Source organism: Pogoniulus pusillus, chromosome 25 (assembly GCF_015220805.1).
Source record: "Pogoniulus pusillus isolate bPogPus1 chromosome 25, bPogPus1.pri, whole genome shotgun sequence".
NCBI lineage: Eukaryota > Metazoa > Chordata > Aves > Piciformes > Lybiidae > Pogoniulus > Pogoniulus pusillus.
Window position 1 is genome coordinate 11,733,362 of NC_087288.1, and position 16,295 is coordinate 11,749,656.

A 16,295-nucleotide genomic window follows, 5' to 3' on the forward strand; every position below is an offset into this window, starting at 1 on the left:
CTAGTGTTAGTCAGCAGAGCAAGATCTACTTGAAACTAACACACAAAACCCTCAAACTCTCCTTCATGCAAACAAGGGTGTCACATACCACAACTTAATGTTGTGCAATAATTGTCTTAAACCTCTTGTTCCTTCCCTCACTGCACTACAGCATCCTTCTGGCTCACGAGCAAAGGCAACACTACTGAAGTCATCAAGCTGCACTGCTATAGATCAAGTGACAACTAAGTTTGCAGAGTTTACCTTTGCTATCATACTCTATTCTGTTTGGCATCATAAGGCCTGCTACAGGATAGAAACAAGGCAAAGAGATGCCAGCCATGGCTAATTACTTTGTTCCCACCAACATAAATTGCAGCTTTGATGTTTGCTAACAGTAAAAGACAAAACCATACTAGCCCTGTAAAGGAGCAGGTTATCAGCTCACTGTTTGCATTCAGCACAGTTTACACTGTGTTCCCTGATGACCTGAACAGATAAGAGAAATGCTATACTCACAAAACACAGCACTAACTGCCAACAGCTCAGTGACCAAAGCTAGGCTGGTGCTGGACATTCCAGCACTCTGCATGGTAGAAGAAAAATTCTTTCATGGCAACAGCATGAATAAAGAGAATACAGTGCAGTACTTGAATGTGAGAGCAAATGTCTTAGCAAAACCTTCTCTCAAGTATTTTTGAAGCAGTGAGCCTCCCTAGAGAACATCTGTAATTAGGAGTCTACATTAATCAAGTGTGCTCTTCTGTTTCTTGACTCCCACAGATGTGGAGTTGCCAAGTTGGTAGACTTTTGCTACAGAATATACGTTTAAAACTGTTACTTGCCAAGTAAGACACCGGAGCATACTTCCTGTTGAGTGATTCTACTTCTTCCAGTACATGATTAAAAACAGACAACATTCTTCTTTCATATTCACTCTCAACATGTGCTGTTCCATTTGAGCTATATTCCTGGAAACTGAAAAATAAAAACTCCTCATCATACTCTTGGAGCCTTCCTCCCAAAGAGGTCCAACAAAACCACCCCCTGAACAATTTTTAATCTGTTAAAAACAGCCCTCTGTCTTTCAAGCCATTTACTCTGATTCTTCATTTTCTACTGTTAGACTTGCCCTTTACATTAAAACCCTTTAACTACAGCTTATCCATCACTTTCTGTCCTCACCCTGTCTCACTTGAAGCAGTTATAGGTCTAACAGGCTCAGCATGCTTAACCCCTCTAGCTTTAATGTAAGCCTGCAGCATTTAATGCTTTTATAAGTCTCACAACTCAAGGAAAAGCCAGAGTTAAGAATAAGTATGGAAGTTTATATTCTCATGCTTTGAATACAGTTCCCTCACCTATATGCCTAATGTTTTCAAGTCCAAGCTTCCTACTTTTTACAGTACAATTAACATATCTTTGAAGGAATGCTTCACTCATAACACAGTCACTTAGGTTGTTCATTTCTATTTCCATTTATAAAAATCACATTTAAGATGATGCTTATTGACACTTCATCTCAGTCTGGGAATTTGAAAGAGTGGTCCAATTCATAGGTACTTCAGTGTGATTTTCTAGTGGGCATAATTTTGTTGTTAAAAGAGAATGAGAGGCAATGGATTCCCTCCCTGGAGGTGTTCAAGGCCAGGTTGGATGAAGCCTTGAGCAACCTGTTGTAGTGGGAGATGTTCCTGCCTATGGCAAGGGGTTGGAACTAGATTATCTTCGAGGTCCCTTCCAACCTAAACCATTCTATGACTTACATTGAGATGTGTAAACTAATTTAGCACATCTGTCTTCATGACTCTGAAGGGAACTAACATGTGCTTACAAGTGCAAACAATAAGTATGGGAGCTAGCATACAATGACACGAGTTAAACTAGATGGCTGAAGAGATTAAAATTTGGTTTTAAATGAAAATTTATGTTTACAATAAGGCAAATATAATATTCAAGAATACAAACTCCAGAACCTGAATCACTATCCCTAGCCTACTAGGTACAGCACAGTGGCAACAGGTCCTCAAGTCTGAGCAGAGCAGAATTAGAAAGGTCTACTGAGAAACTTTCTTAACGTTCTCCAAATTCTTTTGCTTTAAGGCCCAAGGATTTAGTAATAAATAACAGAGCAGCAGAAAGTTAACTATCAAACCTACTTCGCAGATTCTGGATCCAAAATCAGAGCTTCAATTGCATGTGAAATCAACAGGCAGCTCTGCTGCTGTCTGATATTAATATTAAGGAGTTAAAAGATTTACCAAGTTGGCACCTAAACAAGAAATGCAGCATAGTTACTGGCATCTTTCCTACTTTCCTCTAGTTTTCATTAAATAATTCTACAATCATTAATCATTTAGTAAACAGAACTATGAAAACCTCTAGTGCTATGCTGTTGCAATTTTTGTGTCATAACTTGTTCATAAAGCAATTTTCAGGAGCAGGTGTGGATCTGTTGAAGGGCAGGAGAGCTCTGCAGGGGGACCTTGACAGGCCACAACAACCCCAAGCAGTGCTACAGGCTGGGGACAGAGTGGCTGGAGACCAGCCAGGAAGAAAGGGACCCGGGGGTGCTGGTAGATAGTAGCTGAACATGAGCCAGCAGTGTGCTCAGGTGGCCAGGAGAGCCAATGGCATCCTGGTCTGGATCAGGAACAGTGTGGCCCAGCAAGAGAGCACCCAGGCACCCAGCAAGAGAGCAAGGGGACACAGTCTCAAGTTGTGCTGGGGGAGGTCTGGGCTGGATGTTAGGAGGAAGTTCTTCCCAGAGAGAGTGATTGGCATTGGAATGGGCTGCCCAGGGAGATAATAGAGTCACCATCCCTGGAGGAGTTCAAGAAAAGCCTGGATGAGGCACTTAGTGCCATAGTCTGGTTGATTGGCTAGGGCTGGGTGATAGATTGGAGTGGATAATCTTGGAGGTCTTTTCCAGCCTGGTTGATTCTATGATTATACAAAACTCAAAGATTTTTCAAAGGATACAGTTCTACATTCCTTAGAGTTGCTGAGTCTGCATCAAAAGATGATTGATACAGATCAGCATACCGTGTAGCCAGGTTTCGAAACTCCTCCATTGAGTGCTTCATCTACAGAGACAACACATCTAGTCAAACCAGAGCAGAACAAACAACTCCACACGTCCAGAAAACTTCTACACTGCAACATCCAACGTTGAAGGAGTAAGACAACAGCCTGGCAAAATAGGTAACATCCCTGTTTCTTCATAAAGGTTAATAAAAAAACAAACCAAAAACACTTAAGTGAGACATTATTACCAATACATTAAGCAGATATTTTCCTGCAACCTGGAATCCACATACCCTCCTTGGGTGAAAAACAAAGCAAAGGAAACCCTAAAGCAGCCACCACCAACCTCTCTCATCCCCTGTTAATATATCAACCTGCTCTTTCAAAGACTACCTGACTCATTATTTCAGTCTACTTGCACTTCAGAAGCAGATTGTCTTGGTTATCTGTACAGTACCACTTGAGTCACCACCACTCACCAAAAGGAGCTGCAGTACCACCCCCTAAAGTGTGTATTCTTCTGTAGTGTAGCCACAGTATCTGAGGTATTTCAAAACAAGGTGGGAAAGGCCTTGCTGCAAGTTTGAGCATACTGAGTGGCTTACTACGTGCATATGCTTGGAAGCTGTGTGACTGTCTAAGAAAACACATGGACATGCTCAACTTAAAAATACTGCCCTGTTGCAGGCAGACATTTCTGTAGCTACAGGTGAAAAGCAATGTCTGCTACTTGGAACTCTTCACTACCACTTTTCATTGCTTTCCTCAGACACGTTGGCTGAGAAGCACTATTCATGCTAGGGTCATAAATAGAACAGCAAAAGAGAAGGAAAAGAACACATGCCTGGTTAGAGATGCGCCCACACCTCTGCAGATCGTTTCCTGATGTCATAGCAATTGTTGTGGCAATAGCTGGTGGTGGACTTGTTTTTAGGCTGTTGCAGGTACAAATAAGTTGAGAAAAAGCTTGCAGAAGGTCAATCCTGAGTTTCACAAATCCACATTGAAAGCTCAGAGGATTAAGTGGAGTGCTAGCAGCCTGAAACACAGCAACAGAAATGTTTGCTAGGTTGCTGGCAACCTAGGTCAAAAGCAGATGTGACAAAATAACTTCACAATGTCACTGAACGGGCTCAGACAGCTGAACTCTTCAATTCTAAACAGATGCTTTTTGAAAACTGCATTTAAACAGATTCACTCCTACTGAATAAGAACAATGCAGAAGTTAGGAAATTACTAAGCTGTATTTGAAACCTATCACTTTTGTAACACATGTAACTTAGCTGTTGTAATGCCATTAGGACATCTATTTCCTCTTTTTTCAAGCTCAAGTCATCAGACTTCAAACAACATTAGTCCAGACAGTCCTTAGCATAAAGGAAGGCATCTTGAATTTTAAGGCAAATTGTGCTAGTCTTACACAGCTTTTTCTCTACAACACAGAAGTGAGGGAACAGTTACACACAAAAAGCTCCAGGTTGAGATACAGGCAGGAGTTTACTGAATAAGCAAGATTACCGAATACAGCGCACAATTAGGTTAGCATATCTGCAGAAAGCAGCAGCAAGCAAGCTAAAAACCCAAGCCCCATCCCATTATGTCCCACTGCCACCTTAGAAGAGAGACAACACCCAAAAACCTCAGAACTCAAAAGCAGCATCCAGAACAAGAAACTTCTCATGTTACAGTCTGAAGCCCCATAATACTTTGCTCCAGCCAGCACTTTCATTTTGAAGCTGATACGAGGCAAGATGGTATGAATAGCAGCAGATTAAAATTTAACCTATGAAAAAACCCACAAGGGACCAAAAAAGCAATTCCCTGCATCAGCCATAAGAATAAGAATTGGCTAAAGTTACTGGCACTAAGAGCTGATGGCCTTTGATTTCTTTTCTTTTGGATTGTGAAACAGAAACATTAAGCAGGCACTGAACCTTGCATTGGATGAATGCAGAGACACAGTTCAGTGACAACTAAGAACAGTAACACAACTCCAGAAGGGTGAACTGCTGCTATTATTTAGAAAATATGGCTCTGTGACACATTGCTCCCTAAAAGCTTATCTGACTTGCAAAAGCATCTGTGACAGCTTTGGACACTCAGGAGGAGGTAAACTGCAATACTCAAGAATCATTACTATTTAAGACAAAAATCCACTACTTATTTTTCTTACACTGCTGGACAAGAAGCTCAAGATGAGCTGTCAGTGTCCTCTTGCAGCCTAGAAAGCCAACCAGATCCTGGGCTGCATCAAGAAGAGTCTGGCCAGCAGGTTAAGGGAAGCGATCCTCCCCCTCTACTCCACACTGGTGAGACCCCACCTGGAGTACTGTGTCCAGATCTGGAGCCCCTGTTACAAGAGGCATATGGATGTTCTGGAAGGTGTCCAGACAAGGACCGTGAGGATGATCAGAGGGCTGGAGCTGCTCTGAGGAGAGATTAAAGAAGTTTGGGCTCTTTATTTTGGAGAGAAGGCTCCAAAGTGACCTTATTGTGGCCGTTCAGTATCTTAAGGGGGCTGACAAGAAACATGGGGAGGGACTTTTCAGGCTGCCAGGTAGTGATAGGACTGGGGGGAATGGAACAAAGCAAGAAATGGGTAGGTTCAGGTTGGATATTAAGAAGTTGTTCTTCAGCATGAGAGTGGTGAGAGTCTGGAATGGGTTTCCCAGGGAGGTGGTAGAAGCCCCATCTCTGGAGGTGTTTAAAGGGCAAGCTGGACGAGGCTCTAAGACAGCCTGATCTAGTGTGACGTGTCCCTGCCCATGACAGAGGGAACTAGATGATCCTTGTAGTCCCTTCCAACCCTGACTGATTCTATGATAAAGAACAGGACAGCTTTCTGGATTTTTTGGGGTGGAAGCCATCTGCAAAACAAAGCAGTAGGACCTTCCTCTTACATAGAGAATAGAAGCATGTTAAACTCATGCACACCTTCCCCGCAGAGCTACTTATTTCTCAACAGAAAAAGTCACTTCTGGAAGCAAGAAGTTATAACCCATCCCAAAACTGCAAACCATTTATTTGCCAGCAGGAAAGCAGCAGATCAGTTTCTCACAAAACATCATGTTATCTGAGAACTAGTCCACTACTGACTGAAGTGAGGAAACATCAGCCAATTGCAACCAGTTCAAAACTATCAAGCTAGATTTCAACCCAAGCAATAAAACTATCACTTGAGCCATACAGTCCTGTGCTAATTTGAGCCTAGCTGGGATATTAGGCTGTGAAAAGCAAACTGCACTCAAAGGCTTGCTGAGATGTATAAAAACAGGAACATAAACAACAGTTACTCTGAGTGCAGCTGGTGCATGCACTTCTCTCCCTAGCCTGCTTGTCTGCAATACTTCTGCTTTTAACCCCCCAGCCAATCCTCCAAACTCACCTTGAATGTAAGGCAAAGTCTGAGATAAAGTAGAGGAGTGGAAAGGAGGTGGAAGGGTGGTTGGGAGCCCCTCCTGGGGACTCTGGTTTCTGCGAGGGCTGTTGTGTTTCTGTATTACTTTTAACTTGTATATTTCTGTCTATAGCTGTATCTATTTATGTATACCTGCTTGTATATTGTGCTAAGCTGTGAATATAAAGCTTCATTCTTAATTTCCAGCTCAGATGAGTCTAGTCTGGGTAATTTCATAAGAGTGGGGGGGGGAGGTAATATCAAACTGTCACAAGTCCCATTTTGCTTTCCCTTCAAGGGCACAAAAATGTCCCTTTTGAACTGAAATTGGTTTATTCTGGAAGATTGGTTTCAGAAAACCCTCTGTGGAAGAGATCTCACTTAGTGTAATTGCTCTACAGAGACTACCTGCTTTTATAGAAAATGCCACCACAGACTTTTCAGTACACTAAATTGGACTCAACTCTTGTCAATTGAAATACAAGCCTGCCTCATTAACACTGCAGTTTACTTCATCTGACACCCATATAGCCACTGGCAATAACTGAGTTATAATTGTATCTTTTTTAAGAACTTTTTGGCACAGGCAAGTTCTTCAAACATCAGCCACTACCGGCACATTTACACTTAGTGCTGCTCAGTCGATGCCTTCATTACTGCTTTAAGTTTTGTATTCTTCCCTAGATTGCTCACAGTGAAAAACTTGTGGAAAGCCTTCCAATGAGATGCATATTCTATACAAAATCTTTGTTAGCTATACAAGCAAGCACACTGCAACACAGATGAGGACTGTAGCCAAGTGCAGGGTTCTACACTGTGGCCACAATGCCATGCAGCACTACAGGCTGGTCATGGAGTGGCTAGAGGGCCACCAGGCAGAGAGGGACCTGGGGGTACTGGTAGATAGTAGCTGAACGAGAGCCAGTAGTGCGTACAGGTGGCCAGGAGAGCCAGTGGCATCCTGGCCTGCATCAGAAACAGTGTGGCCAGTGGGACAAGGGAGGTTATTCTGCCCCTGTACTCCGCACACTGGTCAGGCCACACCTTGAGTACTGTCTCCAGTTCTGGACTCCTCAATTCAAGAGAGATGTTGACATATTGCAATGTGTCCAGAGAAGGGCAACAAAGCTGGTGAGGGGCCTGGAGCACAGCCCTGTGAGGAGAGGCTGAGGGAGCTGGGGGTGTGCAGCCTGAAGAACAAGAGGCTCAGGGCAGAGCTCATTGCTGTCTGCAACTACCTGAAGGGAAGCTGTAGCCAGGTGGGGTTGGTCTCTTCCCAGGCAGCCAGCAAGAGAACAAAGGGACACAGTCTCAAGTTGTGCTGGGGGAGGTCTGGGCTGGATGTTAGGAGGAAGTTCTTCCCAGAGAGAGTGATTGGCATTGGAATGGGCTGCCCAGGGGGGTGGTGGAGTTGCCATCCCTGGAGGTGTTCAAGAAAAGCCTGGATAGGGCACTTAGTGCCAATGTCTACTTGATTGGATAGGGCTGTGTGATAGACTGGACAAGCTTGGAAGTCTTTTCCAGCCTGGTTGATTCGATGATTCAATGCAGTTTATACATTTCTGCCCTTCCTCTCTCACCTTTCATCTAGAAAGCAACGGGACTTTTTTCCTCAAGTGGACTAACTCACATAAAAGAACATGTTTGCATACACCAATGCAAGACAGCCAGTGGTATGGATATAAAATAAGAACTGGGAAGTTTTCTTACAAGATCAGACACTGAACCATTGCTAAACCAGGCTGAACACTTGCAACAGATTTACTGGCACAGTGTCTTCTTCCACCTACAAAATGGACAGCTCTATTCATCATACACACTAATCATCTGCAGCAGCTGAAGTGCTGAGTCACACTCTACAGTGAAATAGCAGCAACAGTAAAGCTTAAAGTAGGAGGAAAAGACAGCAGAAGGTTTCATCAGTTAAGACTACCATGTGCACTTTAGTCCCCATTGAGAAGCTACATTCTGTGGCTGCAGGGAGGGAGTGGCTCCTTTTACAACTGACAGACTCAATCACGGTTTGGAATTTGTCCAGAGTGATGTGACAAGTCAGCAATAACAACAATAAATAATAGTTTCCTCTTCTCCAGTCCTTCAAAACCTGTACTTAGTCCTCTGGACCACAACCCAACAAGGAAGTTAGTGCACTCAGAAAAGTGCTACAGGAAATAAGTCAGAGAATATGAGGACAGGAGTACTTCAGAAGAAAAAAATTAAACCTCTAGGGAAAAGCTAATTAAACTACTGAATCACAGAATGACCTATTTAAGCAAGTTATTGTCCTGCCTGTATCAGATATTAGCACCCAGTTAGAGGAGGCACCCCTCTCAGAAACTTCCAGATGTTAAAAGCCTTATTCACACAGCCAACAAGTTAAAGAAATACTTAAGGATGATGTAGCTTTCCCCTAAAGGACAACACAAGGACATGGAACTGTTAGAGCAAGTCCAGAGGAGGGCCACAAAGATGGTCAGAGGGTTGCAGCAGCTCTGCTATGAGGACAGGCTACAAGAGTTGGGTATCTGCAGCCAGGACAAGGCTTCGAGGAGACCTTATAGTGGCCTTCCAGTATCTGAAGGGGACCTACAGGAGGGCTGGGAAGAGACTATTGACAAAGTCTTGTAAGGACAGGACAAGAGGTAATGGGTTTAAGCTGGCAGAGGGGAAATTCAAACTAGATGTTAGGAAAGGGTACTTTGCAGTGAGGGTGGTGAGACACTGGCACAGGTTGCCCAGGGAGGTTGTGGCTGCTCCATCCCTGGAAGTGTTCAAGGCCAGGCTGTATGAGGCCTTGAGCAGCCTGTTCTAGTGGGAGATGTCCCTGCCTATGGGAAGGGGTTGGAACTGGATGATCTTTGAGGTCCCTTACAACCTAAACCATTCCATGGTTCTATGATCTTTTAAGAACTTTTCAGAGATTTAAGAGCAGAAATTCAACAGCCCTGCTGCAGTACACAAACATCACTAAGTGAAGGAGATCCATGCTCACCGTCAGTGAAGCTATTCCTTTGTGATAGGATTTTAAAGCTTCCGCAATGCAAGAAAGGGCTGAACTGTAGTTGTCCTCCTGCAAACCTGTCAGGCATTGCTCTGCATGGGAGAACTCCTTCAAGCTGTTCAGCCAGAAGTAGAAGTGTTCTGATGCCACTTGAGTCAGCAGACTTTGATACAGCTCTCTGGCCATGTCATGGTTGCCCTGTAACAAGAAGAATGTTTATAAGAGGAAGCACAAAAGAAAGGTGTTGCTTTTTATATGTAACTAAGAGAACAGTAGTATCTACAGAACTACTCTTAAACATGGAAAGAGTGAAACTTCTTCCAGCTATTTTATCTTGACAATCTTAACAATGAATAAAAGCACAAACGCTTATGTTATGTGAATATTTGCCAGCATAAAGTGCAGTACTTAGAAGAAAAAAATTGATCAGTTTACCTTTACCCAAATATTTCATACTTTGGTTTCTACATAATTGTAACTCCAGCTCTGACTTTACTGAAGGGGAAGCATAAGCTATCTTTTTCTTCCTTTCTTCATGCTGAAGAAGCAGCAGCAGGCATCAAGATGACAGTGCACATCAAGAACGGATAGGCAAGGCAGATTAGGCATCTGCTCAAGAAAGTATTAGGTCACTGAGACCCCCTCCAGCCCCTATGATTCCTTTCTTCTCAAATACTTGAAAAGGATGAGTGAAAAAACATCCAGATGACTGCCAGAAATTGAATGTATTTCTATCAGCATTCCAGGGAATTAAAAGGGGAATTATTTCTGTATGTGTGTCCCATTCATTTCCTCCTCACGAGTCCTATCATTTCCCTTCCTTTCTTCTTGCAGTTCCAAGAAATCACTAGTGCCCTCGCAGCCATACCAAATCATCTTCCTCCAGGTATTTTCACTTACCATTCTGGAAGCCTGCCTGGCTATCCTGTAGGCTGTCCATCCATTGGAGGCATTTTCAAGCTGCTGTTTGATAACAGTTTTGATTTCTGAAGATAAAGCTTTCTGACTAGAAACAAATATCACTGTGGCAAGAGAAACCTAATGAAGAGTGGAGAAGTGAAGAAGGAGGTTATATTTCAGGAACTAAATCAAACAAATGAAAACACTGAAAAAGACAATTCTGTTTGCTACACTACCAGAAGCAACCTGCTTGATTCTGGATTCAGAACTACATAGAGGATTACATACACATTTTAACTAAGGATCTTTGAAGTAGTTATGGTAACTCAAGTATTTCTTGTAGATGAAAAGATGAAAGTCACTTTCACTTAAAGAATCTTTACTGTGGTTTTTTACAGGTAATTTCAAATGCTCCAAATGAATTAACAGGAAGTATGTAGTTTCTTTCTTAAAACTCAAATTCATTTGCAAATAGATGTGATAAAAGCAGTTTTAGCTCTTATCACGTATTAAAAGTCACGTGCATCAGAGCACCAGACATAAACTGAGCTAAGTGTCACTTTTTCTATAACCATTATTTTACAGACATCCCAATAAACGTCCCATTATTTTACAGATGCCTCAATAAAGTTTGTCTAAGCAGTGCCATCTACTGGAAAAAATCTCAGGGAATGCGCTGCGCTGTTCAGCTCCATCTATGAGGTATTTTGACACTGAAAACAAGAACGAAAATCACAGGATCACAGGATGTTAGGGGTTGGAAGGAATGCAAGGAGATAGAGTCCAACCCTCCTGCCCGAGCAAGACCACACAATCTAGCACAGATCACAGAGGAACACATCCAGACAGGCCTTGAAAGTCTCCAGAGAAGGATACTCCACAACCTCTCCGGGGAGCCTGTTCCAGTGCTCTGGGATCCTTACAGTAAAGAAGCTCCCCCTTGTGTTGAGTTGGAACCTCTTGTGCTCCAACTTAGACCCATTGCTCCTTGTCCTATCTCAGGGAGGAAGTGAGCAGAGCCTGTCTTCCCATTCCTGACCAGCTCTCAGATGTTTATAAACATTTATTACATCCCCTCTCAGTCTTCTCCAGACTAAACAGCGCCAGGCCCCTCAGCCTCTCCTCATAAGCCATGCCCTCCAGTTCCCTCATCATCCTTGTAGCCCTCTGCTGGACCCTCTCCAGCAGATCCCTGTCCCTCTTAAACTGGGGAGCCCAAAATTGAATGCAGTATTCTTGTAGATGAAAGTCACTTTCATTTAAAGAGTGGTGGATCTAGCCTGGCACATGAACTTACATACAACCAAATGGCTGAACAGCCTTAATAAACTTCATCTGCAATATTTCATACAGACTCTATCCATCATGGGTTATGTACCAGAAGGCCTTACCAGCAGTTCCTGTTTCTTGTCTGTAGCAGATTGTCCAATTAATTTATACAGGTCCATTAGGTCTTCTAGTATGCCATCTGCTAAGACAGGCAGCTGCATGGCAATAGCTGCTAAGCAGTGGCACATGAGAATCCTAGCAGTGTCCTGGGCACTGTGCAGCTGGGTCAGCAGGCATTCAACCACTGACTGGCTCAGGTGAGGACGGCACTTGACCAGCTTCACCATACAAGTTAATGTGATCTGCAATTCATACAACCAACAGGAAAAAAAATCAATGTCTATTTAAATAGCTGGCTTGCTTATTTCTATCGGCAAGTATGACTGCAGAAATACAGATTTGCCATTTTCTGCACCACACACTCTACAAATTATGACATTTTTCTAAGAGTTTAAGCCTCTGTCTCTGAGCTCACAGCACAAAAACGTATCACAAATTGAAGAAACAATGTTGTCTCATATCACCAGCATTTACAGATAAATAACTTTATGAAATTACTGGTAGAAGCTTGTGAAGTAGGAATATAAAAACAGTTCATAGAAGTGTTGTAGTTGTGTACACTCCCCTCTTCAAAAACCAGGTTCTGAGATTCTCTTCATCCTCCAAAGACACCTCCATCCTATGACCACACTCGTCTTTTAATACACCTGTTCCTCTGAGAGGAATGAGTTTTTTATTCCCTAAAACAGTCATCTTACTCTAGAGCTAAGAGAAGCTATAACTTACTACTCTAACATACAGGTATGCTAGAGGAAGACACAGTATCACCTTTAAGGTTGCCTGAGCTCCTGGACTGTCATCTTGACTACAAAGAAGAAGAAGAGCTTCTAAGCCAAAAACTGCATCTTGCTCCAAAGGCAGAAGATCTAAGAAAAGAGAAACAGAGTCAGTTAGTTTCCTGGTTTCTGACCATAATTTGTGTAATGTTTGCACTGATGTTGGAGGTCATGACAAGTAACTATCTTCCCAATACTTTTGCCTTATCTTATTTTGATTAGGAACAATGTGCCATTCCATGTAACTATTCAGCAGTCATATCACCTATGACATTGATCAAGTGCACACAAATCTCTAGACCAAGACTTCTAAATGCTCTGCTAGTCTTTTGCAACAGCCTTTGTGCAAAGACCTTCCAAAAGGTTGACAAGCAATTCATTAGTTTTATAGCACAGTGTGATAGTTTGAGCCTAGCTGGGATATTTTAGTGAGAGGAATTAGATTACAGGCTGTGAAAAGGAAACAGTGGTGGTGTCTGCTGCACTCATAGGCTTGTGAGATGTATAGAAACAAGAACACAAACATAGATAACATAGTTGCTCCCTCTGTCTCTGGCTGACTCCCTTCTCTCCCTAATCTGCTGTCTGTGTAACTAATGCATCTGCTTCCTAACCCTGGCCAATTCTCCAAACTCACCTTAAATGTAAGGCATACTCTGGAATAAGGTAGAGCAGTGGAAAGAAGGTGGAAGGGTGGTTGAGAGCCCCTACTGGGGACTCTGGTTTCTGGGAGGACTGTTGTGTTTCTGTATTACCTTTAACTTGGCTATTTCTGTCTATAGCTGTAAATATTGTAAATATCTGCTTGTATATTGTGCTAAACTGTGAATATAAAGCTTCACTCTAATTTCCAGCTTGTCTGACTCTAGTCTGGGCAATTTCATAAGGGAGGGGGCAGTGGGTAACACCGAAACCATCACACACAGGCAATGCAAACATGTAGTACAAGTTCTCCTATGCTCAGTAACTTTATCCAAATTAAATGCAAATGGAGTCTTCCCAGCTAGTCATAAAATCATACAGGATATTTTCTGCTAAGTTATAGCATGAAAGATCAGGTAGATTTACAGACAGGTTCACAGACAAGAGCAGTTATTATGCATTAAGTATATAAACTTAAACAGCACATTCCATTGTCCTTGATTTGATTTACCTTTGTCCTGACAAGAGGATGATATATTAGTCAGAATTCTCACACCATGAGCTGCAATGCCACGGTTATTATGGTAACAGCATTCCTGTGCTAGTTTTACCAAATCAAATGATTTTGCAGGTGTAGCTGCCGTTCCTAAACAAAGACAAGCCAAACAAGACACAAACCAGCACAGTCCACAACTACATCAGGTATTTTCAACTAAAAAAAACCAAAAAGGAATCAAAACAAAACCCCACAAACATAAACATATGGAAAAAAAATCCTAACTCAGTTTAAGGGATAAGATTAAACAGGGAGCCGCTTGAGAGTGTCCAGCACAGACCCACAAAAGTGAGTATGGAAGAGGACAGACTAAAGGAGCTGGGGCTTTTTAGCTTGGAGAGGAGCAGACTAATGGGTGAGCTGATTAATATTTACAAATATGTAAGGGGTGAGTGCCAAGAGAATGGAGCTAGGCTCCTCTTGGTGATGCCCAATGACAGAACAAGGGGCAATAGGTAGGCTCAGGGGTGACCTCACTGCTGTCTACAACTACCTCAAGGGAGGCTGTAACCAGGTCTCTTCGCCCAGGCAACCAGCAACAGAACAAGGGGACAGTCTCAAGCTGTGCCAGGGGAGGTCTAGGCTGAGTATTAGGAGGAAGTTCTTGCCAGAGAGTGATTGGCATTGGAATGGACTGCCCAGGGAGGTGGCGGAGTTGCCATCACTGGAGGTGTTCAAGAAAAACCTGGATGGGGCACTTAGTGCAATGGTCTAATTGATTGGCTAGGGCTAGGTGGTAGATTGGACTGGATGCAGCTCTCTTCCAACCTGGTTGATTGCATAATTCTAATCTAGTTTTCTTACCTGGAGCACTGCTGAAGTACTGCTTAATGGCAATGGTCCCCGACAATGTGGAAAGAACAGATAGCATGCCCAGTTTCAAGCTGTCATAAGGAGTGTGAAGAGCAGATTCACAGAGTGCCTAGAGATTAACAGGAGAAAAGACACAGAGGAAAATAAGTCCCATAAGCTGTCTGTATTAAACATTTAGATGCATCTGTCTAGGAAAAGTTTTGAGTCCAGATTCTTCCGCAGAGAATAATGAAATCAGAATGTAGAAGTCATGTACCAAAGCCACGTGTTTTAGCAGACTGTAGACATGGCTTGCAGGAAAGTGACAGTAGGTCTCATATGCTAGGGAACAGCAAGTATAAGTAATTTATTAACTAAAAATCAGTGATAAAAACATTACCATGATTCATTGAGTGGATATGGCAAGATATTTAACAATGTTAGAGGTATATTGACTATTTTGCCTTATAATAGTCAAGGTTTTATGTAAATACACATCTCTGAAGAGATCTTTCAAGTGGCATTTCCTTTAGCAGTCTTGATTTCCAACAGATTTAAGTTTCTTGATAAATATCTTAAAGTGTATTTATTTTTCAACTCCTTCATAGTAGAGCTCCTATCATACTTGTGCCTTTTGCCAGACATAATCAGGCCTTACTTAACATCTAGATTGGAATAACTTTTAAAATGCATCTGTTCCCAGATTCATTACACAAACACAGCCCACAATTTAGTTACTCATTGTTTTTAGAGACTTTGTTTAGTCCACATGAGAGAAAGTATTAAGAGACAAGTGAAAAATGCAAGTATATTCTGCCTCAGCTTTGGCACCCTCTGAATGATAACATCCAGTAACTGAATAAAGAGAAAAAAAAATACAGAATTAGTTCCACAGAATGAATAAAATCCTCAACTAATCTTGTTATCAGGCATCCTTATGTTTTTATGGTGTAAGAGTTAAATTCTAGGTAAATCTCTAATTTATATCCATGTAGTATTTTGCTAATCCATTAATGAGTAATGACATCAGACAAAAGATTAAGGTTGGTAAAGGGTGCTGATGTCTTCTAACAGTGCTATGCGATCACCACTCAAAGAATATTTGAAATGGTGACTATGAAGAATGCCAGGGGCACAGAAGAGTGAGCAGGATGGACCACAGACTGCTCGTTACTTTCAGTTAGTAGAACTCCTCTAAGCAGCCAAAGCTTGCAAAGCTGCTGTCTAGAAATCAGAGAAGTGTCAACAATTCTAAGACCACGTCTCCTACTTGACCAACATGGACAGACCCAATATGCTGAAGAAGTGAAGACTGGTGAAACTTATGTGGGTAAAAAGGTCCAAGAAGCAAGTTTTGCCATAATACAACAGGGACTGGAACAAATTCCTTATTTTTAACACTACCAAGTAATGTTAATACATGGTAGGGAGTTGCCCAACTCAAAATGTTGACTTACATTTCAGAAGTCAGAAAAACTCTCATTACTTCTGCATGCTGTTCAGCAAGCAGTTATTCAGCTTCAGTCAATTCTGTTCAAAACCAGTAATCAATTTAGTTCTGACATGAAAAGAACCTTTTCCTACGCATGTCAAACTTAAGGATACCTACTTTAAAAACACTACACAATGATGAAAGTCATGTTATGAATGTCTGTCACTTGTACTGAGATTAATCACCGACAAGATAAAATGGTATGGAGTAGTATTTTGACTGCAAAAAACCCATAAACCATTAATGTAATTCCTTAAAAGTTCCTAAAAGTAAATATGTGGTGTTAACACATTGTGAACAATACAGCAGTTCATTAAAACAAAAACCTCTGCACACTCCAAATC

General features: G+C 42.1%; 1 protein-coding gene across 11 annotated transcripts in view; it reads right to left on the reverse strand.

Moving 5' to 3' along the window:
* Nucleotides 1-16,295, reverse strand: part of INTS7 (integrator complex subunit 7) — a 48,316-nt gene that overhangs the window by 24,878 nt on the left and 7,143 nt on the right. For all 11 annotated transcript variants that reach the window (XR_010307052.1, XR_010307054.1, XR_010307051.1 and 8 more), the window contains exons 8-17: nucleotides 14,472-14,589; nucleotides 13,623-13,757; nucleotides 12,462-12,559; nucleotides 11,696-11,935; nucleotides 10,305-10,442; nucleotides 9,396-9,602; nucleotides 3,851-4,045; nucleotides 2,962-3,065; nucleotides 2,139-2,207; nucleotides 825-957 (exon numbers count right to left, since the gene is read on the reverse strand). Coding sequence is in view for 6 of the 11 variants with exons in the window: in XM_064164464.1 (XP_064020534.1) it covers nucleotides 825-957; nucleotides 2,139-2,207; nucleotides 2,962-3,065; nucleotides 3,851-4,045; nucleotides 9,396-9,602; nucleotides 10,305-10,442; nucleotides 11,696-11,935; nucleotides 12,462-12,559; nucleotides 13,623-13,757; nucleotides 14,472-14,589 (1,437 nt within the window). In the remaining 5 variants the exon portion in view is untranslated. The remainder of the gene's footprint in view (nucleotides 1-824; nucleotides 958-2,138; nucleotides 2,208-2,961; nucleotides 3,066-3,850; nucleotides 4,046-9,395; nucleotides 9,603-10,304; nucleotides 10,443-11,695; nucleotides 11,936-12,461; nucleotides 12,560-13,622; nucleotides 13,758-14,471; nucleotides 14,590-16,295) is intronic.